This window comes from Paroedura picta, chromosome 11 (assembly GCF_049243985.1).
Source record: "Paroedura picta isolate Pp20150507F chromosome 11, Ppicta_v3.0, whole genome shotgun sequence".
Taxonomy (NCBI): domain Eukaryota; kingdom Metazoa; phylum Chordata; class Lepidosauria; order Squamata; family Gekkonidae; genus Paroedura; species Paroedura picta.
In genome coordinates, this window is record NC_135379.1 from 9,118,103 (window position 1) to 9,144,405 (window position 26,303).

At 46.1% G+C, this 26,303-nt stretch overlaps 1 protein-coding gene across 3 annotated transcripts in view; it reads right to left on the bottom strand.

The window, feature by feature from the left end:
* ADARB2 (adenosine deaminase RNA specific B2 (inactive)) overlaps positions 1-25,680 on the bottom strand; it is a 315,856-nt gene extending 290,176 nt beyond the window's left edge. For 2 of the 3 annotated variants that reach the window (XM_077303289.1, XM_077303288.1), the window contains exon 1: positions 25,209-25,677. In XM_077303289.1, coding sequence (XP_077159404.1) covers positions 25,209-25,308 — 100 coding nt within the window. In that variant the 5' untranslated portion in view covers positions 25,309-25,677. Of the gene's footprint in view, positions 1-25,208 lie in introns of all 3 variants that reach the window. The other variant, XM_077303290.1, reaches the window with a different exon arrangement.
* Between the last annotated feature and the right edge of the window lie 623 nt (positions 25,681-26,303).

A 26,303-nucleotide genomic window follows, 5' to 3' on the forward strand; every position in this document is an offset into this window, starting at 1 on the left:
TAGAAGTCCGCACTCCTAACCACTTAACCAAGCTGGTTCTACCATGCAATTTAAATTAGTTGGAGATGACATTTTCATTCTCACCCCCATGAAATTAATATTTTGTGGTATTTTCTTTAGTTTTATCCATAGAACTAAAATCCCCATGTTTTCTTTTCATCAGGCTTAGAAAAACAGGTAATTTTTGGCTTCTCATCCAGATCTGCACTACATATACGCACTTCATTCCTTTTTATTTATTTATTTTGACCTGCTTCGTCATGGTGCAGGCAGAAACAAGGACACGGCCGATGTTCTTGTAGTGCTTTGTCTACTCGGGAATAAATATGAATCCGATATTTATTTCCTTGTTCCTTTTTATAGTACTTTAAAGCCAGTGTTTCAATCTCCTGCTTGGAGAGCCAATAAGATTTATCCATCCAGGAAGAGCAGGTCCTCACCAAATGTCCCATAATTTATGTAGCAATTACTGTTTACTTGCTACCAAAGCAAAACCACTTATGGATATGTCAGAACAAGGAAGGAAAGCTTCTAATTCAACCTGACATTTTCACGGGGTTATGTGCAGGCTTTAAAAGGTTCATTCCATGGCGGACCGCTGCTAAAGGCCTTTCGCCTTAACTCCAGTTGGGACTCAGTCAAGAGGCCTGCACATGTCCCCTGCCTTGCGCAAAAGTCCTGCTCTGTCTCTGAAACTAGATTTTTGTGATTTTCCACTTTGTGTTATGGCAGAATGTCAAAAGTCGATGATTGGGGAAGGATAGAATAGTCGGCGGTTTCTACTGATGGAGCTGGATTTTTCAGAATGTCCCCCTAACTCTCAGCAGCAAGTCATGCTCCGTTCTTTCCCCATACATCCTATACAATTTTATGAATTGTTATTTTGAAAGTTATTTTGAAAGTATTTTGAAATACAGGCAAACCCTTAAATTCGTGAGAACAGGTTTGTCTCTGAAAAATGCAGAAACACAATAGCAGCTGACAGTCCTTTGTAGGATCCATACGGTACTCTGATATTGTTCATAGTTGTGGGAAGTTCATCTCCCTTTTCCATTTACATTTAGAATCCTAGAATAACAGAGTTGGAAGGGACTTCCTGGGTCATCTAGCCCAACCCACCGCACAATACAAGACACTCACAACCCTGATGCTCACCCACTGAACAGAAGGCAGGAACAGTTTCCAGATTTCCGGGGCGGAACAGGCAGACTGGAGGTAGTGGCTTCCCCACAATGGAAAAGGGTGTCCCTCAGAGTGTCCTTAAAGAGGAGAAAGTGGAGAGGAGAGGGGCTATAGCTCTGATCCATGAGGAGAAGGCACCTTGTGGGGCCCCTGGAAGTGTGGGCCCGTAGCATGTGACACATGGGCTACAAGGATACACTGGCCCTGATGGAAGGCCCCAATGAAGCTGGGTAATGGAGCAGGGCCAAGTGGAATGGGGAACAGCAACTTTTCCATTGTCCTGTGGTTTTGCAGCTCAAGTAGAAAAGGGGACTAGATTTTCACCATTGTGTCTTGGGCAGATCATGATTGCTCTCCAAGGATTCTCCCACCTCCCCCCATGTCTGAAAGCAGGATGTAGTCCAGGAGGCTACTGTTTGAAAGAAGAGTCTGGTACAGAGGGCAGGAGAGAAAATATTTAACTTCTACCTCTGCTGCGGTGAACTCCTGGTGGAAGGAACTACATATTTTCCAACAGAGTTGTACTCTCTTGCCCCGGAGGGATGGACCAGAACCAATGGGATAAAATTAATTCAAAAGAAATTCCGTCTAAACAGTTCCTGACAGAGCGGTTTCTCAGTGGAACAGGCTTCCTCGGGAGGTGGTGGGTTCTCCATCTTTCGAAATATTTAAACAGAGGCTGGATAGCCATCTGACGGAGAGGCTGATCCTGTGAAGGTTCAAGGGGGTGGTAGGTTAGAGTGGATGAGCGATAGGGTTCTGAGTGTCCTGCATAGTGCAGGGGGTTGGACTAGATGACCCAGGAGGTCCCTTCCAACTCTACGATTCTAGGTAGTTCCCGCTTTCTGTTGTTTTTTTTTTCCTTACAAGATGACAAGCCTTAATGTTATTTCTCTGTCAACACCCACAGAGGGAGAATAGCCATTTCAAGCTTTTCCATCATCCATTTGGTGTTTCAACCAGGGGCAGCAGACTATATTGTGAGTTGACCATGGTTAAGTGTTAGAGCTGCACCAGGATGTTATCTAAGCAGGTTAGGACAGGGGTAGTCAACATGTGGTCCTCCAGATGTCCATGGACTACAATTCCCATGAGCCCCTGCCAGCTGGCAGGGGCTCATGGGAATTGTCGTCCATGGACATCTGGAGGACCACAGGTTGACTACCCCTGGTTTAGAACACCCTGTGACTTTCAGTAAAATCAGAGTCCAGTAGCACCTTTAAGACCAACAAAGCTCACGCCTTGAATCAATCTTTGTGGGTCTTAAAGGCGCCATTGGACTCTGATTTTATTGTGCTATACTTCAGACCAACACGGCTGCTCATTTGAATCTATCCCAGTGAATTTCAGTTCCAGTTTAGGACAGAGCGGCCCTTTTTCTCTTCCGTTAGCTGTTAAGCGGCATTGATGGCGGTCGGTATTCCAATCACAAAGAAGTGTTTCATTTCAAATTGAAATGGCTAACAAAACACGTATCAATATAAGGACGTGTAGGGCACAAATGCGTCTGGTGCTGAGGAAAATTAATAAAGCAACTCATTAACATGAGTGCCGCTTGCTTCCCTCTCTCTCTCTCTCTCTCTCTCTTCCCTAATTCATTGCCACAGATCCTGATTAACTGTAAAATATTCCCAGGTTTAGGACAGACTGTCCTTTACTAAAGGCTTGAGCAGGGAAAGGTTATTAGCATTGAATGGGGACGGTTCTCTCTGGAGAGCTCTGCAGATAAAATGACCAGGGAAGGAAATAGCACAACTTCTCAAATTAGCATAATTAGTAATTATCTCTTAATAGCCCCACTTGGCTTTAGAGACTTGGCACTTGAAATTCTGCTTAAAGTTCAGTGAGGAAAAACAAATTTCACACTGAAAATGTCTCAATAACACAGCTGAGGTGCTGAGGTAATCGTCTGGTGTAGGTAAAGGCAAGGAGGGGAAGCAGATGGATGGCCACGTAATTTTCGCTGTGTTTGTGTTTGCCTGCACAAAGCACTACACCAAGGTCTGCATTTGCACCTCTTCATTTAGGTCAATTGCCTTTTATTTCTCCCTCTTGGAAAAGAAAGGAAAATATGGCTGTTTAACTAGCTCAGACCTGCAGCACTTTGCCTGTGAATAACCCTAACTTTTGGGTGCGTGTAAAATTATCTAAGAGAGAAGTGGGTGCAGAAACACTAACAGACAAATTATTATTATATTTACTCACAAGAGCCAGCTTGGTGTAGTGGTTAGGAGAGCAGACTTCTAATCTGGCATGCCAGGTTCGATTCCACCCCCACCCCCCCATATACAGCCAGCTGGGTGACCTTGGGCTCACCACAGCACTGATAAAGCTGTTCTGACCGAGCAGTGATATCAGGGCTCTCTAAGCCTCCCCTCCCTCACAGGGTGTCTGTTGTGGAGAAAGGGAAGGCAAATTTAAGCTGCTTTGAGACTCCTTCAAATAGAAGAAAGCAGCATATAAGAACCAACTCTTCTTCTTCTTCAGTAATATCAGGGCTCTCTCAGCCTCCCCTCCCTCACAGGGTGTCTGTTGTGGGGAGAGGAAAGGGAAGGCGACTGTAAGCCACTTTGAGCCTCCTTCTGGTAGAGAAAAGTGACATATAAGAACCAACTCTTCTTCTTCAGTAATATCAGGGCTCTCTCAGCCTCACCTCCCTCACAGGGTGTCTGTTGTGGGGGGAGGAAAGGGAAGGCGACTGTAAGCCACTTTGAGCCTCCTTCTGGTAGAGAAAAGTGGCATATAAGAACCAACCTTCTTCCTCAGTAATATCAGGGCTCTCTCAGCCTCCCCTCCCTCACAAGGGTGCCTGTTGTGGCGGGAGGAAAGGGAAGGCGACTGTAAGCCACTTTGAGACTCCTTCTGGTAGAGAAAGAACCAACTGTTCTTCTCCTTCTAGGCACACAGTTGGCAAATAATGCGGGTTACACGACATGATCAACATCAAGAATAAGGGGATGGATGTATAGAAGGGAGGGAGGGAGGAATTAGGCCATTAGTATTAGGTTGCAAGAATCCATCAGCCATCAGCATGATGCAGTCCTAGCCCCAAGGTGTTTACAGAATGCCATTGCACCTGAGCGTGCATGGGAGGGTAAGTATACAAATAAAATAAAAAACTCAGGGAAGCCCACCGCGGCAAGAAAATAAAAGAGCCACATAGTGGCAGCAGAATAACCAGAGGCAGTTCCTGATTTTTGTCATCCTGGGGGCCTCGATGCAAAGAGGCAATATGGTCTAAATTTAGGGAATGTCATACAACTTCCTCTGCACACCAAGCTGTGGCGCAATCTTATACCTTTAGATTGAAATCTGGGAGGCCTGGGATCGAATCCTCCCCGTTTTTTTTTTAAACGCTAAGAGAACCCAGAAGCCGTGTGGGAGAGACGACTTCCACCTCACCCCTGGGGTCAGTTTCATTAAACTGACCGCCCTTCTGTCATTGGCTCTCAAACAGAAGAAAATAAAATAGATCGGAGGACTAAGGAGAGTTCGAAGGGAACCTAGTTTTGATTGTCCTCAGCGTGTGCGGAAAACCAACCCCACAGGAAGGTGTAAAGTAGTCGGGGGCTCCTTCACTGACAACGTCCTGTGAAGTTTCCCTTGAATGTGTGCCATTCCAATCAACCATTAGGCCTGCTTCTTTAGCTGAGGCTGTTTTCGGAACTGTTTCGCAGCAGCCTTACAACGGAGCTCCACCGCTGTTACATTTTTCTTTAGAAATCCTGCCTTCGGAGAGCCTTGATCTCCCTGACAATTACGGTGGAGGGACGTTAACTCCTTGGCACACGGCTTCCACCCGGCACAAGGTGCGCCGGTAATGTGCAAAGCCTTGCTGGGAGCCAACACCTTTTATACGTGTCATGCGGGCGAAAGCGCTGGCTGTTCGTCCTGGCTTCCGTCCTGGAATCCCGGCTCATGCTAGGAAGGCAAAACCGTTCGGATGTCTGAGTGATCTGCAGGGGAGAGGCCATCTTCGCATCCTCCCTCCTCGTCCACAGCCTTTATGCTCAGGATGGCCGCTGCTGTGAAGGAGTCTCTTGAACGGCCAGATAAAAAGAAGGAACGGGAAGAATCCTTTTCATGAAGCGGGGGAGATACGAGGAGATTAATTACAGGGCTGAGTTTCCATCTCGGCTTTTCTGCCAAGGTTATAAATGGCTTGCGTAAGGGGGGGGGGGGGGAAGGAGGGTAGAGACTGCGCCTCAAATTGCTAATTAATCTATCAATTAACATAACAGAATAAAGAGGCTCTTTTTTTTTGAAGAAAAGGGGAGAAAAGGAAGGTAAAACATTAGAGGCTAGGAGAGGTGTGAAGGAATTACTTCAGCAGGCCGGAAAAATGGAGCATTAATGTTTAAAAGGAAAGTTTAGCGCGGTCTTGCATGAAAGCAGGCTTTTGTGAAACCCTGGGGTTTCTTGATGGCCCTGGAATCCATTTCCTGAATGGATGGGTGCTGATTTTTTAATATATTTTTAAAATTTGTTAAACATCCATTGGGTGATATGACCATATGTGGTCATGTCGACTGCCTCTCTCCCCCCCCCCAAAAAAATGTCCAATGATGGGCTTGGAGGGGGTGGAAAGGGGAGGGGCATCTACAGGGGTTTCTCAAGGGTGAAAAGGTTCAGAAGGGCTGCATTAAAGGCTTGTGGCAGGTAACTAAAACACATACGAGACAGCTCCTAACCTCGGTCATTAGTATCATAGAATCACAGAGTTGGAAGGGGCCATACAGGCCATCTAGTCCAACCCCCTGCTCAACGCAGGATCAGCCCTAAGCATCCTAAATCAACTGGCTCTTAATATTTAAAAGCACCTCAGGTGGGCTTCTTGCACAGCCCAGGGTGAAACTTTAATTCAATTCTGTAATGTCGGACACGGAATTCTTATGCTGCTTAAGGTGCACATTACCAGAACACATGCCAATGTTTGCACTTGTATGGATATTACCATCAGATATATGACTGCAGACCAGCTATGTTTGGTATGCTGCCAAACGTTTGACTCAGGCAGCAGCCTTGTTTTGTTGGGAAGAAGCGGGAAGCTGAATAAGGCTTAAATGCAAAGGAGTGGGACCCCCCCCCCCCAAATTACCATTAAACTCTCACTAAACTGCTGGAATGCAGAACCTGCACAAGATATTCACACTTGAGGCACATGCAAAATGCAGTGATGGACCAAGGGACATACCAAGGAAGAAGGGACACACAACTGTTCTTCCAGACAGCCTCTCCACTCAAAGCCATTCATGTTGCTATCAGATAGAGAGGATCTTAGAATCCTAGAGTTGGAAGGGGCCATACAGGCCATCTAGTCCAACCCCCTGCTCAATGCAGGATCAGCCCTAAGCATCCTAAAGCATCCAAGAAAAGTGTGTATCCAACCTTTGCTTGAAGACTGCCAGTGAGGGGGAGCTCACCACCTCCTTAGGCAGCCTATTCCACTGCTGAACTACTCTGACTGTGAAAATTTTTTTCCTGATATCTAGCCTATATCGTTGTACTTGTAGTTTAAACCCATTACTGCATGTCCTTTCCCCTGCAGCTAACGGAAACAGCATCCTGCCCTCCTCCAAGTGACAATCTTTCAAATACTTAAAAAGGGCTATCATGTCCCCTCTCAACCTCCTTTTCTCCAGGCTGAACATTCCCAAGTCCCTCAACCTATCTTCATAGGGCTTGGTCCCTTGGTATCTTGCTACCACTTAGCACATTATACCCAATCTCCTTCGTCATGCGGAGCTCATAGGAGCTCACAAGCATTACGAGCTAGCTCACCTTCATCTGAACAATAAAAGGTCTTTGTTCAACCCTTCCTGGGCTGCCAGCCTTTCAGACACGGGTAGAAAACTGAGTGACTGAATGTACTGGGTTTCTTTAAGGCAGGGATATTCAACCTGTAGTCCTCCAGATGTTCATGGACTACAATTCCCATGAGCCCCTGCCAGCAAACGCTGGCAGGGGCTCATGGGAATTGTAGTCCATAAACATCTGGAGGACCACAGGTTGAATACCCCTGCTTTAAGGTACAGAAATGGTGTGTCAGAGAGATACCGAACTTTTGGAGCACATTTCCCAAGAGGAAAAACACATGGGATATTCTGCAGGCGGCTTTTAGTTTTTCAATAGCTTCCTTGCGCATAGCCGTGCCGCTCTTGCAATTTTCAACCCCGACAGTTTTTGAAAGGACAAATTGCACAATACTAATGTTGCCGCTTTCGACATTCCCTCGGCGTGAGAGTTTGTTATCCAAATGGTTGCTTTGTTACAAGCTACGATGCATTCTTCTCCATGCGCAGTTAGGGACTTGATCAATCCTAGCATAACATGTCTGAAAACATTACATCCCTTCCACTTCTCCCAAGGTTTAGCGGGAGGAGCATGACAAAAAAATACCTCTTCACAAACAATCGCTGTTTTGTTTTTTTTCTGAATCGCATAACGGGATATTTACGTCAGAAGTTCATTGTTTACCTGGAGAGACTTTCCTTTGCCCTCACAATGAACTTATTCCAGTGTTTTAGAATGACAAAATTCTGAACACTATGATCGAAAATAGAAGGCTGTCCTCCTCAGATATGGTTGCTGTTTAATTCCCCCCCCCACACACACACACAGACACGAACACACTATGGGTCTCCACCTCCCCCCTCCCTCCGACAAAAAACATATCCAGAAAAATTTTTTGCTGCCGAATCATAGAGTTGGAAGGGACCTCCTGGGTCATCTAGTCCAACCCCCTGCACTATGGACACTCACAACCCTATCGCTCACCCACTGTAACCTGCCTGTTAATCAACGGTCTGTTAAATCTTAAAACAGAAAAATCTTAAAACAAGGTGGTTTTGTGAAAGCAGCTCTGAGACAGTCACAATATGGACTTCCGGCACAATTAGATATTGAAATAATCTATACCACTGAAAACACTGAATAACTCAATAACTGAACCACAGTAGACCATATTACTTGTTCCTACAATTATCCACATTTAATGTTTTATGTACATACACATATATAAGTACGTGTGTGTTTCTCAAAAGGACTGCAGAAGGAATGTATGTATGTCAAGGCGAAATACTGGAGCTGTAAAGGACATCTGTTCCACTATATATTTCTGGTAAGGCCTTAGAAGACCGTGTCTCATGGCTTAAGTTTCTCTCAGCATTTAACACCCAATCAGGGTGGCTGTCCCGCCCCTGAGTGCCTCCTCCTCCAACTGGATTGCCTGTCTGTCCAGCAGCCAGCCAATCACCTTGCATCCCCCATCCCTGACCACCCCCTCCTCCTTCCATTTCCCTCCGATGCTTGGGGGCTACAGATCCCTGTGAGTTCCCTGCAGCCTGCAAGCTTTCCAGGTCAGGGGGGAGAGGCCATCCGCAGAGTTCTTCCACCCCAACCCCCCAATCTTGCACCAGGCTTGGTCCCTAGTCCTAAAATGAAAGGCAAATTAAAACAGGAACAAGTTTCCAAGCATTACATCCCTGTTCATCAAATATGTAAACAGAGATCTCTGTGCAATTATTCATACCCTCTTGTACTCAAAGCACTGGACTTCAAAAAAGTTCTAAATAATATTCCCCCCTCCATTACCTTTGTCTCTCTTTCCTATTACATCTTCCTGGCCTCTTGCCTTCCTCCTTGCTGAATTTTTAAAGCACTTGTCTTTTTGTTCTTATATCACTCTGCAAAGTACCTGTCTTACTGCTAGCACGCCAACTACAAATGGTGGCCACATTTGGGCTCAAGTGACCCGTCATCCACAAAGTGCTGTTTCCTTATTCATGGCTTTCTCAAGACATACCTGGACAAGGGGCTGGATAGCTCCAGACTGACAGGTTTATCCTGCTTGAATAGCCACAAAGAAGTCAGACACATACGTTGGCTGACTCTGCTTCAAGGAGATTTGCTGGGCATGCATCTCAGGATGGCTTTTAATATTAGATGTAAGCAACCTGCATGCTACTGCATACTTCTGTTATCATAAATGTGCCTTCACTAAGGACATGCAAAAAACTACTCGTTGAATCAATAAAAGCTATTAACCATGGTGCATGTTAGAAAAACAATAGTCTAAAAACTCAAGATAAAGTGGAGAAAACTAATTAAGAAGTTTCATGAAGGGTCTGAAATGGACTGTAACCCCTCCCTTTAAAATATCTAGATCAAGCAGAGGCTCTGCATAATTGTCTTGGTATTCACTGTACTGCTGAGGCTCCTTTCAGATTCTGCATGTTGCAATTGTGTCTGTTTCTTGTCCACAACACAGGACTCTTAACAGGGATGGGCAAGAAACACCCCCTAATTGGTTGAAGCCCTTGACTTCAGACAGAGCAACAAATGCACAAAGTGAGCTTGAAGACTTTCTAAACACAAGGGGGGGGGAGGTTCTTGCTGTGAAAATAAGCCTGGCTTCTTCCAAGGTTTGTAAATTTGTTCTCCAGCCTCCCCAGAGTTTATGTTGCCTGAATGCAGCCTTGGTCTTCCTTTGTTTTCCCACCACTTAATAGAACATGGTTGCCGTTTCTGCACACATACACAGAAACAAAGCCAAGATGCCTGGGCTTTATTATAATGATAGCAAGCAGAGATGTCAGGAGCACAGTTCTGATGAGCAGTAGTTGAAGGCAAAGACAATTACACCATGTGAATTATACATGTGTTTGGGGTTGGGAGGAGATTTGCAGGAACTTCTTTTAATAACTACCTACTGTGATCATCGTCGCCACGGCAGAGGTCCTATAGCTTTGGCATATACGTTGTGTAGGCAAAACATCAAGGGAGTCGTGCAGCTTCCGCTGTGCCCTTTCCACACGTACCTTCGGTCAGCGTTCCGCAAAGCCCGGGAGGATTCGTGTCCAAACAACTGAGACAAAATAATTTGTCCCCTGCCATGTGCTTAGCTTTCATTACAAAGCAAAGTCACTTCTACACATGGCTCGCTAAACTGCTGCCTCTTCTCGATTCTATTTTGTGCTGCCCAGGACGAAAGTGAACTTTTAGAGATTAAGCTAGCTGGCACCTCTGCGTCAACCAGCTTCTTTTCCCTTTAAAGAGCAGCTGACCAAAGTCCTGGCATTTCAAATTTCTTGCAAGATGACTTTTGTTCTTGCACATTAATACAACTGGTTGTCATGAAGATTTTAAAAAATCCAAAATGGGAACTTGACCACTGGCTGAGTTATTATTTAATTAATTTATACCCCGCTGTTTTGGGGACTGAAATGGCTCATGTTTTTACGTCACTCCGTAGCTTGGGGCTGAGTTCATTAAATCAAGACAGAAAAGGGCACGGACTCCCCTCTGGAGCTCTCGCAAGATCTCTGGGGGTCCGTGGGAATCCCTGGTCTGGGGACTTATTTATTTATATTTATTATATACTGCCGCTTTCATTGTCTTGCGGCAGTTAACAAAATCAGTAAAAATACAGTAAAATCCCCTAAAACAGGGGTAGTCAAACTGCGGCCCTCCAGATGTCCATGCTGGCAGGGGCTTCTGGGAATTGTAGTCCATGGACATCTGGAGGGCCGCAGTTTGACTACCCCTGCCCTAAAATACCCCTTGATACAAAAATATAATACAGTCAGCTACTCAGATCATGCTATTATGCATTCCAGAAAAGCCTGACACAGCAGTGTCACAGAGATATGAAGGCCAGAAAAATCCAAGAACATTCCTCTCACTTAAAAAACTCCAATTTAAAAATTGGGAAATTTGTGTGTGTGTGTGCGATAGAGAGAGACAGAGCAACAGAGACCACCCAAGAAACCATACCTCTTTTGGAATGAGTAACTGCCCCCTCCCAATTTTCCAAACCAAAACTTTTCAAGGTTTTAATCATTCAAAATTTTGATGCACATTAATCACATATTACATATAGCACCTTATTTACATTGTGTAACCTGCCATGAATCTCAGAGAGATAGGTCAACTATCAGTACAATAAATAATTTAAATAATGATAATTCCTACATACTCTGTAGACACATGCGGTATAACTGAAGAGATGACTCTCTTAAATGTCAGCTCTGGCAACAATACACTAATCCGTGATTTGCAAAGTTTGCTGAACTTCCAACACTGAAAACACTCAAATCCAACTTGATTAATAGTTTCAAAGGGATGTTATTGAAGGTTTCTAAATAGGAACATATAGGCATGCACAGACTTCACAAGCGTGTATGTTCCTGGTGCTAGTCAATGACGATCAGAACTGTTCAGTTCTTCCCTGAAATGTTTTGGCTCCATCTCACCTTGGAAAAGGAGGATCCAGTGGCCTGCCCCAGGTATGGGCAGGTGAATCTTGTTGATGTCACCAGTGCGTATAACAGGCTTACCAGTTTTTGTGATGACCTTCTCAGACCTCAAAAGCTAAGCAGGGTCAACCCTATTTAGCATTTGGATGGGAGACCACCAAGGAATTTCAAGTCCACTGTGCAGAGAACAGGCATGGGGAACACGGAATGGAATTTTCACCTCTCCGTTACCCAGAAAGGCAAATTCTCAAAACATCTCAAGCATTTCCAAGCAGATATTCACCTTTTGGAAGGCAGCTGAGTCTGAAAAGATGCCGAGGAGCAGAACCTGGAAGACCCAAGGGCTCACTGCTCCCTCTCAATTCATCTCCTGTCCAACGCCGGTCTTCAGCTTTTGACACTTTACATTTTTACTAGCCTGGTAGAACAGAATGTTATTAAATGAGGCTCCCCTCACCACTATAGCTTCTAGGTGCTATTTACCTAAGCTGAATTTACGCTAAACTAAAGGTCTAGCCCTCTGTGCATTTTCATTTACTTTACACAGCAGGCAAAACGATCTCTTCTTCTGTCTTCCATGTTCCACAGATTGTATTAGGCTGGAGAGAAAGGATGTAGGGAAAGAGCAGGTCCTTTCCCATCTAGACCAGGGGTAGTCAACCTGTGGTCCTCCAGATGTTCATGGACTACAATTCTCATGAGCCCCTGCCAGCAAATGCTGGCAGGGGTTCATGGGAATTGTAGTCCATGGACATCTGGAGGACCACAGGTTGACTACCCCTGATCTAGGCTACACACTCTGGAAGGGGGCCTACCATGGCCCCCAGATTTACAACCGAGTTACACTTGACTGACATAGCCAGAAACAGATTAATTGAGGAATTTGGGCTTAACGAGGGATTGTATGATTGCCATCTTTGTTGTTTTTGATGTGTATTTTATGGGGGGGGGGGTTATGTTTTTACTATTCTCTGGTCTGAAGATTCTGCCTTGGATTCCGAATGTTGTGATCAAACCGTAAAGAGATCCAAAGCGGTGATATGTTGCAATCTGAAAGACGGTGCCGTGCAACTGGAAACCGCTTGCGCCATGCTTAAAAGGTGCATCTGGCTCCACACCACTTCAATACTTTTCAGTGAATTTGGAAGACAAGGCACGTACACACACACTTACAGGAAGCAAGCTCCTGAGAGGCTCAGATACTCTGCTCTAAGAGGTTCATGTTCACTTGCACGAGGTTTTCATTTGAAGCTGCTGCAGAAAAGACATGATCCTGGACGTGCCCCGACACCCTTCCCCGGAGGTTCATGCACATCTGACCTTGCTTGGCTTCCATAGTACTTCAATGGATTACATTTGGTGTTTGAGGGCTATGGCACACTTAGAGTTCACCATTATTTTTCTAAATATTGTAATTGTTGTTGAACGTACTGTTCATAACTACATTGCAATGGCTTAAAACTGTGCTGAACTTGGAAATCTGTTCCACATGATATATTTCTGGTAAGGGCTTGGAGGAGGAGCATGTCTCATGGCTTAAGTGCCACTCAGTGCTTAACACCCACTCAGGGCAGCTGTCCCGCCCCTGAGTGTCTCCTCCTCCCACTGGCTTGCCTGTCTGTCCAGCAGAGAGCCGATTGCCTTCCATCCCCCACACCTGGCCACCCCCTCCTCCTTCCACTTCCCTCCGAGGCTCAGAGGCTGGGGATCCCTGCTGCCTGAGAGCTGCCCCTGCCGGTGAGTTCCCTAACAGCTGCCTGCAGCCTTTCTAGGTCCTGGGGGGAGGGGGAGGGGGGGGGAGGATGTCTGCAGTTCTTCCACCCCCCTCCCCACCAAATCTAGCACCCATTATATTCCTGAATGCAACGGGCTTGGCCCCTAGTTATTAATAAGAGATTTGCATCATAAAATAGTTGACATTACATTTATTGAGAACAATGGGTTCCAGGTTCCTGTATCCATTCTACAGTGTTGGCCTCGTCTATATTAACGAGCATCTGCAAAACTGGTTTTCCCCCAATGCAGGAAGAGATCACAACCAGAACTGAGGATTTCTGCTGGTCTTTGCTTGTTTTGGTTTTTTTTAAGTTAAAAAACAAATGTGTTCAGACTGTGCTCTGAACAGGCAGCATTTTGCTTTGCAAACAGGAGAGACCAAGACAAATTAAGTCGCTTGGATAGCTTGCAGCTTGAACATCCCGCAGGTGATGCCAATGTTTCAAATATTATCGCGGTTCTGAAAGACCAGACTGCAGAAACAAATATCAGATGTTTAGCATAAACAAATGGCACTGCACAGATCAATCAATACGTCCGCTGCAGCAGTTTGTACCTGCACGGAAAGTCTTCTGTCAATGACATTCGGATCATCTAGTCCCGCTTTCCCCTTTAAACTTAAGATGTAAACAGCCAGTGCTGAGGTGCAATCTAATTACTGTCTGCTCTGCTTAACAACGGAGGCCTCTAAGGTTTCCACTCCCTCTCCGGCTTCTAGGTTTCCATTCATATAAGTGTAACATCCAAAGAGCTGGTCGTGACTGGCAGGGGAGGGAGGAAGGAGCAGCAGCATCTGGATCGGGAAATGCCATCTCATTAGGTCTCAAACTGCTCTGCTCTGATCTCTCCATGTTTTCAACTTGCCGTTGTCCACAGGCAAGTGCAGGATTTTTTTTTTAGAGCCTGTATTTCAAAACGTATTTTTTTTGTTCTTATCCTACGTATTCACCAAAAAGCTCAAGGCTGTGAAAAAGCTCCCTCCCCCACATGTTACCTTCACAGTCACCTTCAGAGCCAGCTTGGTGCAGTGGTTAGGAGTGTGGACTTCTAATCTGGTGAGCCGGGTTTAATTCCCTGCTCCCCCACAGGCAGCCAGCTGGGTGACCTTGGGCTCACCTCAGCGCTGAGAAAGCTATTCTGACCGAGCAGGAATATCAGGGCTCTCTCAGCCTCACCCACCTCACAGGGTGTCTGTTGTAGGGAGAGGAAAGGGAAGACAATTGTAAACTGCTTTGAGACTCCTTTGGGTAGAGAAAAGCGGCATATAAAAACCAACTCTTCTTCTTCAGTGATATTAGGGCTCTCTCAGCCTTACCTCCCTCACAGGGTGTCTGTTGTGGGGAGAGGAAAGGGAAGGTGATTGTAAGCCACTTTGAGACTCCTTTTGGTAGATAAAAGCAGCATATAAGAACCAACTCAGAAAGACTAAATGACTGTCCCAAGACTTTATAGCACACTGGGATTTTGAACCCAAGGCTCCCAAAGTTCTTGTGTGGGAGCTCTAAGGCAGCCTTTCTTAAATTTTTGACCATTGAGAAATCCCTGGAACATCCTTCAGGCGTTGAGAAACCACGGCAGATGGCTGGGAAGTATAGCAGTGTACACGCCCACCTGGGACTCCTCCCCTTCCTTCCCACCCCCTCCAGGCCCATCATTGGCCATTTTGGGAGGGAGGGAGTTGACATGACCATATATGGTCATTTCACCCGATAAATGTTTAACAATTAAAAAAAAATACATAAAAAGTTCATTAACTCCTACTCATTTGGGAAACCCTTGCAGGGCCATCAAGAAACCCCAGGGTGTCACAAAACCCTGGTTGAGAAAACCTGCTCTAAACAATATACCACATCAGCTTACTTATTTTGCACTCTGGGCTTTTGCTGCAAACCGGAATGGAGAAATTTTAATTTCTGTCATTCAAAACCGCTAGAAGACACAGGGACCTTACTGTGACAATGCGTGGTGTAGTAATTAAAGAGCAGCGGATTCTAATCCGGAGAACCGGGTGTGATTCCCCACTCCTCTGCATGCAGCCAGCTGGGTGACCTTGGGCCAGTCACAGTTCTTGTCGGGCTGTTCTTAGAGCAGTTCTCTTAGAGCTCTCTCAACCTCACCTACTTCACAGGGTGACTGTTGTGGGGTGAGGAGGGGAAAGGTGTTTCTAAGCCGCTTTAGGACTCCTTCGGGCAGTGAAAAGCGGGATCGTTAAAAAACAAAACAGCTCTTCTTTCACAACAGATTATGTCCATGTCAGTTGGAGAATTTCCTGTTATAGGTATCAATTGTGCCTTTATGTCCTATGGTCTGACTCTCAATCAACGAATAAAACAACAACATTCGGCCCAACTCGGAACAAAATGGACTCTGAGTTTTCTACTCCTATTACAGCCGCCGCTTAGCTTGATTTGAAGGTCCGGCGCACGAATATTCAAGGAGACAACCCTCCCATGGCTTATAAAGGCTCCTGTATTGTGCGGCCGAGATTTCGTCCCCGCATCTGTCAGTGAGGTTGCCATGCTCAGAAAATCCTCAGCGAGCCTGTCTGTTTCTATTCACTCGAAGAGAACAATCACCTTACGTAGCCTTAAAGCATCATTCAGAGGGGTTTTCCTCCTGGGCTCATGTCTAAAACACGTACGTGTGTGGGTGTGGGTGGGTGTGTGAGAGAGAATGTGTGTGAGAGTGTGTGTGTGTGTAAGACAGAGAGAGAGAGAGAGAGAGAGAGAGAGAGAGAGAGAGAGAGAGAGAGAGAGAGAGAGGATTTGTTCGGTTTAACTACTAACAATAATACCTTAAGCAGAGTCCCACCCTTCTAAAATCCAATAGAGTTAATTGGCTTAGAAGGATGTAGCTCTCCTTAGGATGGCCCTATAAGTCACTAAATACCACATTGCTGCTTGCAGTGCCGAAGAAATAGCACAATAAAGCCAGAGTCCAGTAGCCCCTTTAAGACCAACAAAGATTTATTCAGGGCGTGAGCTTTCGAGTGCAAGCACGCTTGCACCCGAAAGCTCACGCCCTGAATAAATCTTTGTTGGTCTTAAAGGTCCTACTGGACTCTGGTTTTATTGTGCTACTTCAGACCAACAGGGCTACTCCACTGGAATCTAAGAAACAGCACATCAGCCGTCCCCTTTCCCGAGCATCTTTGCATTCCTGTGTGTGTTCAAGGCGAGTGCTCCATCGACACGTTGACCGTTTATGCACTGAAGGTTTCATGCCAGGCTGTAGGCTGGAGTTTTAGTCATGGCAGGTTGCCCCACCTCTTCCTGCACCCACATGGGGGAGCATTTGGCCCGGTGTACCTCATCCACCCCCGATTTGTGTTCTTGCATGGAAGTTGGGGCAGTGAAGTTCCCAGTGCATAAATGGTCTTGGAGAGAAACTGTTAAGTATCCTGAAAAACTTTCCCAGATAGGCAGCACAGATTTTTATTTTTCGGTTGTCTGCAGTTTGACACTCATCCTTGTATCACTCGCACCCCTTCCCCCATGCCTTCCTTGCTTTTGCATTTTATTCTTCCAATTAGCACGGAAGATTCGGTGTCCAACCAGCCACTTAAGTCACAAAAGATCTCTGGCACAGCATGCTGCCATCTTCAACTTTCTGGACGGTCAGCATGCAGGTACAATACACCTTGTCAGTGACTCACAGATCCGTCGCTGCAGCCCCTGCTACCTTGGAGACGAATTCCAGCCAGGTCGTTACTATGGGTTTGTTGCAGCCAAAAAACTGACCCTGGGGCCTTATAAAAGACCAGATTTATTGCAGCGTTAGCTTTTTGTGGGCTACAGCACATTCGATCAGCCGAAAGACGGAGAGGAAGTAACTGAATCAGATTCCTCTACCGGTTTGCGGGTTACACTGATTCACGTCGAGGGGGAGATGTCCCTGAAGAGAAACCCCAAACCAAACCGCTGAAATAAAGCATGTACCTTAGTTCAAATGACAGTATTTCAGAGGGTGGAGCTTATAGGCGCTCATTCATTTCGGAACATTTCTCTCCCTTTAACATGAAACTCCCCCCCAAAAGTTGACTGTCTTGTTAGTTAAGAAGACTTGGGGGCTTGGGATTTACTGCACATTTCCTTGCATCCTGCCTGCCTTGACCACCTTCTAAGAAATTTAAGTTGCTGCAAGTCTCCTCCCCTGGGAGTGCTTTGTCCCTGCCTGTTCAGCTGTGACCATCTGACAGCGCAGTACAAAAAAAACAACAACAACAAGGACACAATGGAAAATAAGAATAATATTCTGCTTATATGGGAAGCTTCTTTGTCAGCATATATTCAGGCCATGGTCCCACAGTCATGCTAAGCTGAAGCAGGAGAGCATGGCCGCACATTCTCACACCCTACTGAGACACACACTCTGTCCCTAGCACAGTACATTAGCTGCAATTCTGTTCAAAAACATCCCTTCTTTCTCAGCTGAGCAACATCATGCTCAGAATGGGCCCCCCCAAGGCTTTTAGTAGGTGGGTCATCCCCAACTCCACCTTCCACGTCTCTTGCCTTGCCATCAGCTTTGGGCAATACCTCCGAACTGCACCTGGCGAGGATGTGCCAGGCCAATCTCATTGAACCATGTCACATCCTCCGAGCAGCCGTCTAATGCCCTTGTAATGACCTTGCGCTGTCAAAAGGCTGTTGACGTGCCACCGTGTATTTATTCATCGTGCTGTCATGGCTCGGACCGCGGATGGTCCCCATGTTACTAGTAAACAAGTTTCTCATTATCCTCACCAGTAAGTCCTACCTATGCTAATGCTTGTGCAATGCATCCCTTCCATGCCAAGTCAGCAGGGAATAAAAAAGAGTTTATTTTATTATCTTTAGCTCCAGCCAAGCAGCTACCACATTCTCTTCGATGCTAGGACTCTTTTCAACACTGGACCGGGTGGCCCTTCATCATATGTGGCTATATTTGGACACGGCAGCCACAAGCAGCATTGGAGTTAGCCCTTTGTTTTTCAGAATCAGTGATGAGTTTTTCTCCCATCCTCAGCAAGGACCTCCCCATCACCACCGTTCACCTGACTGGTAGAGCTGCTCATTGCTCATTAGCCTACCTACAATGTTACTTTGTGTACAGTTCCCAGGAATACGAGGCATTCCCGCAATCGTTTTCATCTTTTCCTTTCCAATTTTAACCGAAAACCATCTTCTATCTACCACCAGCAAACCAATCTGTTAACGTGCCAATCTATCAAACCACTCTCCAAAGTTATTCTACGTTATTTTCCATCCAGGTCTTCTATGATCTAACACCGAGCTGTTTTTCTGACCCATTCAACCAAGTCTGTCTTCTTCATCCTGGACAAATGCTGTATTAATTTAGGCGTCAAAAATGCCATTGTACACACCGTACATAAAAGCAAGCAAGCAAATAAGAAAAGCCAGATCACCTTGCCTTTACACCAGGGACCAAATAGGATAAGCTCTCAAAAACACGAGACACATTCATACTAAATGCATATTATTTGGTAGAATAACTACAGACGACGTGAGCTACCGAGAGGAATTAGCACATTGCTGTGTTTCATCCATCACTGCAGCTCGCTTATTGCAAGATCCACTTCAGGTTGTCAGAATTTTAACCAAAGCAGGCCAACAGGAAGAGGTGAGCTAGAAGCATGCGCACCCTATATTTTTGATATCTAGATCAGAAATCATGCAACTTGCACGGGAGCTAGACGCTTTACAAAGGCACACACAGCAAGGTTATCACGACTCCTTATAAAATGATAAATCTGCCGATGCGCATCAAGACTCTTTTTGTCTAGGTAACTCATGGTGCACACACACACTCACACACACAGCTTGTAAAAGGCTATGAAGGATGTAGAGAAGTTAATCTCTTTATAAATAGGGGGCTGAATTAAAAGATCATTGCCACTCACATCACTGGGGCCATTCTGACAATGGGGATTTCATCGGGCTAAAGTATATTTCTTTAGCCTTGAATGCAGCAATTCTCTTACTTCACAAATAGGCAACATGTGTCGTTTCAGTGACTGGAAAAGCAGTGGGACATGAACCTAAGAGTGGAAATGGGGGGGGGACGCATTAATGGTTGCAGAGATTTTTGCAGTAAGATATATTTTCTCAATTCAGAGAGCTTTGCCTCTCAAAAGCTTCAACCCCCCCCCCCCAAATCTTGTCGGTCTTTACAATGCTACTGGACTGGAATCAAGCTGCTCATTTCAGAGATTTACACCTGTTTTGTTGATTGCTTATTTATTTATTATATTTATATACCACCCCATCCACTGTGCTGTTAATGGATAACACTCCCGTGCAAGGCCATTTACTGAGTCATTAGAAAGAGAGATTGTTCTTGTTTGAAAATCAGGACTTACAGCTTCAGCGTTTGCTTCTTATAAAGGTTACATCGAACTGTTTTAAAAAAGGAAGCACAGGTAGGACAACTCACAGGGCTTTGATCTTCCATTGTGTATTTTCATATGGACATATTCATACAACCTTTATGGTGCAGCGATTTACACGTTAGTGAGAGCTCAGACAGCACAGCATCAAGTCCTTTAAATACTCCATTCATCTTTATTAATAGATGCTTTATGCGTGAGTAGCTGGGACAAAGGTGTATAGGGGGGGATGCAGGTGACTGAAGAAGACTGACCACATTTAAAAGCCAGTTACCAGTTTTTCCAGATGCTTTTTTAAGGGCTTACAAAATAAGGGAGGAGCAAAACAAAACAAACACAACACCACCAAAACTTAACCTCTTAAGTGCGACCACCTTTAAAAAAAAATCATTACAACTTAACAGGTAGAAAAGGTGCAAGTCGCCAGGTAAGTAAATTCATTCCTTTAGCTGCACATTGCAACCTGAAGCCGAAATACATTTTTGCTAATGGCAAGAGGATTCATTTCACTGCTTCCCATCCCCACATCCCATCCTGCTTTCTCCATTTAGATATTTTTGCTAGGAAGAGGTAGTTCTGTTATTTACGGAATACCCCACTGCTGTGTAGATACATAGTCATGAATTCCACATTTGCTCTCCCACACTCTAAATTTACGTCCAGCCACTGCAAGCTAATGCTTTTGATACAATCTTAAATTGCAGTCATTACTATGGATGACTAGAAATCAGAGGTAATCACAGAATGGGAGGGAGGGGGGGCGGGAAGCAGGGTAAAAGAGAAGCTCAAAGTAAGAGGCTAGATATAAAGTTCTAATCAAATTTTAATTTTATCACTAAATCCGATCTTTCTCAAGCAGTCCAGGGAGGGGAAACAAGAGAAGCAAGACATCAGCCCGATGCATTTGTCTCTGAACTGAGATCGTGATGGAAAACACTCATTTATTTCCTTGGTATTATGGGACAATGGAAATCCGTACGCGCTCAACGACGTCATCCTTAACACCGCCTCGCAATTTCATTAGGCTTCGTGGAAGTTTCATTATATTACAATCTCATTTCTCAAGACATTTCGTTCCCATTTTGCCAGACATTTTCCCAGTCAACCAACATTCACACCTCTGCCTCCATATCTCCCACAGCCTTCACTTTCTCCTTTACTTCTCTCACCGCCTCAGATTTCGTCTAACCCACAATGACCCCTCCCACCAAACAATGAGTCAGTTTAATTGCCATTCTGAACTATTAAACAAGAAAGCAAGGGGAAATAATTCTACCCACATATTTTCAATGATTCTTTTCCTTTGGTACATTTACCAGTCTCTCAATAAGTTTCTTGATACCTCTGGATCAAGACTCATTTGCACAGGTTTTCACCCCCCAAAATAAGCTTCCGGGTTTTTTTAATGAGTCCTTAAAGCGTTTGCATCTCATTTTGTACAAACTGAATTCCGGGCATGCTTTCTCTCTCTCTCTTTCTGGTTATCAAAATCTAATACTTTGGAACGGAGTGGGGTCTAGCAGAAAAATAAAACCTGTTTATGTCTCCAAAAGCAATTACATATTCCACAGCAAACTCTGAGTCTGTGAATCCACTTTATTTATTGATTATATTTATTTTTATTCACTTTCTCCACCATGAATCCACTTTACCAATACTAACACACACTCGGACGTTCAAATCAGAGCTACAAAGAGATCATTATAATTACACAAAAATATTGCACTTGTTTAAAGAGGCTTTTACACAATGGTAACATTTACGTTGAATTTGAGGACAAGGTTTTCAGTTTTCAGACAGAGAGAAAATATATGCTTCCATGACATCTATTTACCAACAGTTAGAAGCAGGAGGCCATCTTGGCCTTGTAACAAACGGGCAGCAAGCAAGAAGACACCCTAGAAAATGAATTTCTTTTTGGGAAGCGGGACGCACTTCCACACCATGCGTTTCAAATCAGACCCGTGGAAACGCAACTGCCGTGCGATATAGATATTGGTTAGTGTTTCAATTTTCAGCAACTTGTGAATGCTCAAAATCATGTTTCGACTCACGGTTAAAAAAAAAAAAAACAGTAAGATCTTTAGCAAGTGCATGATCGAGCAGCTCAAATTAAGCACTTTTCATTTCTACCGATTATAATAGGAGAGCAAAATATCAACGGGTTTAGATTAGATTTGGCTGGATTGCACCACAAAGTACAAAGCAATTGTCAAATATCTTTCAACAGCACAAAGCATGCAGCCAAATTTCTGCTGAATTAGTCACAGGAATTAAAAGACTGCCACAGCAAATCCTTTAATACTATGTGTGTGTGTATATATATATATATCCTGATTTTAATTATTCAGAATACGTCACCTCCCCTTAACTCTCTTTCAGCCAATTCTTATCAGCAATGTGTTGGGGGCGGGGGGGGGGGGGGGGACAGAGCTATGTGTCATAGATCAGAAGCATACATAGCAAGACAAACTTAAAAACGTCACACCGAGCAGCGTTAGGAGCCCTACAGGATGAAAAAAGCAAGCTGTATTATCAGACATCTTCAGATTAATGTCAATCATTATTGGATAAATGCAGGCATACCTTTGCAACGTGATCCATGTTAAGCGATTCAAGATGAACACTCCGTTTTTTATATATAATCCACAAGCATTTGTCATCCATGCAGCTACATTGTGCATTTCATTCCCTTACACCTTTCAAAGCCGGGCTTAAATCCAGTATTGGATTTAGAGAGCACTTTTTGTGTCTGCGTGAGAAGTGGACATGTACAACTCAGAAGATGGATGCATTGAAGAACAGGTAGAAAATCTACTGCAGATAGCACAATATATCATGGAGGGGAGCAAGTACAGAAATAACTACACATCTTTAAAGAAGGCATTGTGTTACCGTCAGAAAGCACCTAGGAAAATTAAGCAGTGCTTAATTGTTTTTATTCTACAGTAATGCCTAAAAGCCTCATTCCTTCATTCTCACCGCCAGCAGCCGCAATTCATACTTGCCTTACATTCGTCGACCCCTCAACAAGCCCTCTTTTAAAATTCTAACCGGAAATTGGACAGTCCGTGGGACGATACAGTCTGTCCCGAAACTGCCGTGCACCGTAATAAAACTAGCACATTCAACAGGTTATTAACGTGTGTCTTCAAGATGTACTTTCCATCTACAAGAATATATATATTTTACAAACACGGTCATATGCATCTCCAAGAAGAAAACATCCAAGAAGCCTCTGCAGCCAGGACTCTCCCAAAGAGAAAAGGTCAAATAACTGTTCACTGAAGTTCACACCCTGGAATACAATTCTTTAAAACTAGTCAATCCGAGATTCCCTTCACATTGCTGTTGATGCTTGGAGTTAACAATAACCCCAAGAGCTGTTGCCTCAAACATTCACCAAGCGACACTTTCTAAGAATCATCCTCTCTTATTCTGCAGCAGCAATTACAGACAGGCGGAAGGAAATATTAAAGAGTGACTGAACGTTCAGTACAGAATTTTAAAGCTCCCAGGCTTGGAAACAGAGTTACCCAGTGGAATCTGCATGCCAAGCAATCCAAGCATGGGAATTTGGACCGAAATGAATTATTGATTCATTTCAAAAGCCGAGCGTAGCACGCCGCTAAGTCTTAAAATTCCTAGAAAGTACCTTAGTCTGATACAGGCTCTCAGGATATACAGATTTACAGGCGGAAGGCATAACCCCAGCATACATCAAGCACTGATGTCCTTGATACAATTTGGGACAGGTTTTAAGTGAAGACTGAAACTTGTTTAGTCCAAATTAATAGTATTTCCAGAACTCGGGACATTTCTAGATGCGCCGTCTTGAAACAGAAAGTGCAAAAATAAGGTTTTTTCAAAGGGCAGCCAAGTCCCTTAAGAAGACACGGCACACTGCTAACAGCACCTATGTGCCTTCCCGTCAACAATACACGTTAATTGAACTTTCTCAGTCACTGCCCTGGAATGCTCCAACAAGAAGAACCGTACAAGTTACAGCACAACTTAAGTGAGGTTCTGTTCATTCAGAACAGCTCGTGTCAATCTTCCCCAAAAGATGAGCCAAACATACTCGGGATTAGAATTGAATTTATTGAGGTTCTTATTGTGGGTTTTATTGTTGTAACCCGCCACGAGCTACTGGGAGTGGTGGGATAGAAATCCAATTAATAATAATTAATAAACAATGAGTGGCAGAATATATATATTTTTAAAGTGCTAGCAGGGGCAATTGGGTATTTTAGGCCTTTGTCAGAACTGCTGAGTATCCAGAGAGGAAGGAAACATTCCAATCCCAGCTCTCAAGGTGACTGAGTGAGCTGACCAAAACTTACCTAAGGCCCTTGTAACAATGACCACTACAATCCAGGTGGAATTTACTGTTCCGACAGACTTGGGGCGCTGAGCATCCTGCTAACCCAACACACCTTCACTGATCCCGCCTTCCTTGGCGCTCCCCCACAGGTATTCAACTTCCAACAATTCTGAGCAGCTTCACAGTAACTGGGGAGACAAGCGCCTGAAACAGGCTGGCAGCTTCTCATCCCTCCTTCCTGACAAAACAGGCCAGCTCCGGCAGAGAAAAACCCTTTAATCTTGTGGCAGACTTTCCGCTCCGTCTGACATTCGGAAGCTCGGCTCTTTCTTTTTCGGATTAGGACAAGGACGATTCTGCTCTTTCTAGGACCGCGGCGTTGACGCACTCTACAACTTTAAACAGCACAAACCTTGCGCCCCCCCCCCAATATTTACAAGGGGGAATAGAAATGCGAGCTTGGCTGGAGCAACCTGGCAGGGCGGTGTGTGGGATCATCCCTCCCCCCATCACCACCCCTTACCTATTTTCCCTGCATTTCTGGCAGCAAGAAATGCTCCCTTCGCCACACACCTTTGCCTTCAAAAATCACACCTGAGAGACAACACCTGGGATCTTTGCAAGTGGGACACACACACACACAATGCTCTACACACCTGCCTCTGTGGCATGCCCGGCAGGACTCCCGGCCCAGCAAAAGTCTGCCCCGGCCCAGCCGCAAGCAAGCGGAAGCTGCTGGAGAAGATGAGGATTTTGAAAGGAGAGAAAAGCCTGCCAAGACTCTGCCTTCTTGGATTGCTCTCTTTGGAGGGGCGCCTGCTAGCCAGCCCTGCCCCCCCCCCAATGTGATCATTATACCTTCGCCGGGGGCATAGGACTCACCTGCCCCGGCCCATTACGCACAGGTGAGGCGATGCGTTCGCAATGAGCCTCGCACCTGCATTCCCCCGCGCGGAAGCGCATCCAAAGTGCGCTCCCCCAGTTGCGCGGCTCTTGCGATCCCAACCCCACGGGAAGAAAAAGCGGATCCCCAACCGCCCTCATTTGGCTTTCTAGGTGCAGACCTCCAAAGGGACACATCCCCCCCCCCAAAACTATAACCCTATAAAGGCACGCGCGGGCGCCCCAAATCTCAGCAGGGAGAGACGCCAACACTGAAAGGGATGCGGGGAGAGAAGAGGAGCGAAGGCGCACTTTTTGGTGTCCCCCCCATCCAGCCGCCCTGGAATCGGGCGCAAATCGGGCGCAAAGAGAGCGCCCCCCTTCCCCCCCGCGCGCTCACCTTTCCTCTTGGATCGCCTCCGCCGCCTCCGCTTGGACTTGCATTTCAGCGGGCTGCTCGGGCCGCCCGAGGCTCGGCTGGCGCCCAGGACGGAGGTCATCGCCGCTGGGGGCGGAGAGGGGCGCGGGGAAGGGGAGCTCTCTTCGGCCAGCGCCGCCGCCTCCTCTTCGCTTCTTCTGGCGCCCGCCTCGCTTTGTCCGCCGGGGAGCTCCTCCAGCAGCAGCAGCGGCAGCGGCGGCGTCTTTTAAAAAGCTCCCGGCGGGAGAAGGGCGCGCAGGTCGGGGGCGAAGCGGACTGGCCCCCCGCCGGGCGCAAGGCTCCCCCGCATGGCCTCTCCCTCTGCGCGGGGCGGCCAAGGATGCGCGGCTCCCACTTTCCCTCGCTCGCCTCTGCTGCGGCGGCTTCGCCTTCTCCGCCGCCGCCTCCTCCTCCTCTCGCCGCTGCGCCCCCCCCCCCTTCTCCTCTCCGCGAGTTCTTTGGCCCCAGCGGCCACTTTGAAGCCAATCAGGCCGGCCGCGCGTCTATTTGCTGCTGCAAAGCCTAATTAGAGCCAATCGCCGCCTCCCGGCTGTGACATCACCGGCAGCCCCCCCCCCCCAACACACACATCCCCCCCCCCCCCCCCCGTGGTCGCCACCGCCAGCCAGGCAGCCAACTAGCAAAGTCCGCTCCTGTTTGGGCTGGTAGATCTGCCTGGGACTTGAGAGGGAAAGGAGGCAGGGCGGCGCGGGAGGGGCTTGGGGAAACCTGGGGGTGATGGGGGGGGGGGCTTTCAAATGCAAATTTGACAGCAGCTTGCAGCCTGATCCTGGCCAGTTTTCACAACCCCAGCTCCCAAATCAGCAGAGGTGAGGGAGCAGGCGCAGCAGGACGGTGACCGAGCCCCCAAACCGAAGCGAGCCCCCCCCCCCAATAAAAACGACGGCAAGCATCCTTTTGCTGCTCCCAAGCAAACTTCTTCTCAGCGCAAGAGCAGAAAAGTCGTTCATTCCGGGAGGGGGGGAGGAATTCTTGACACTCTCTTATTTTCAGCGCAGGAACAGAAAAGGGGTGAATTCAGACGGCGTGGGGGGGGGGAGGCTATAATCCGCTCCC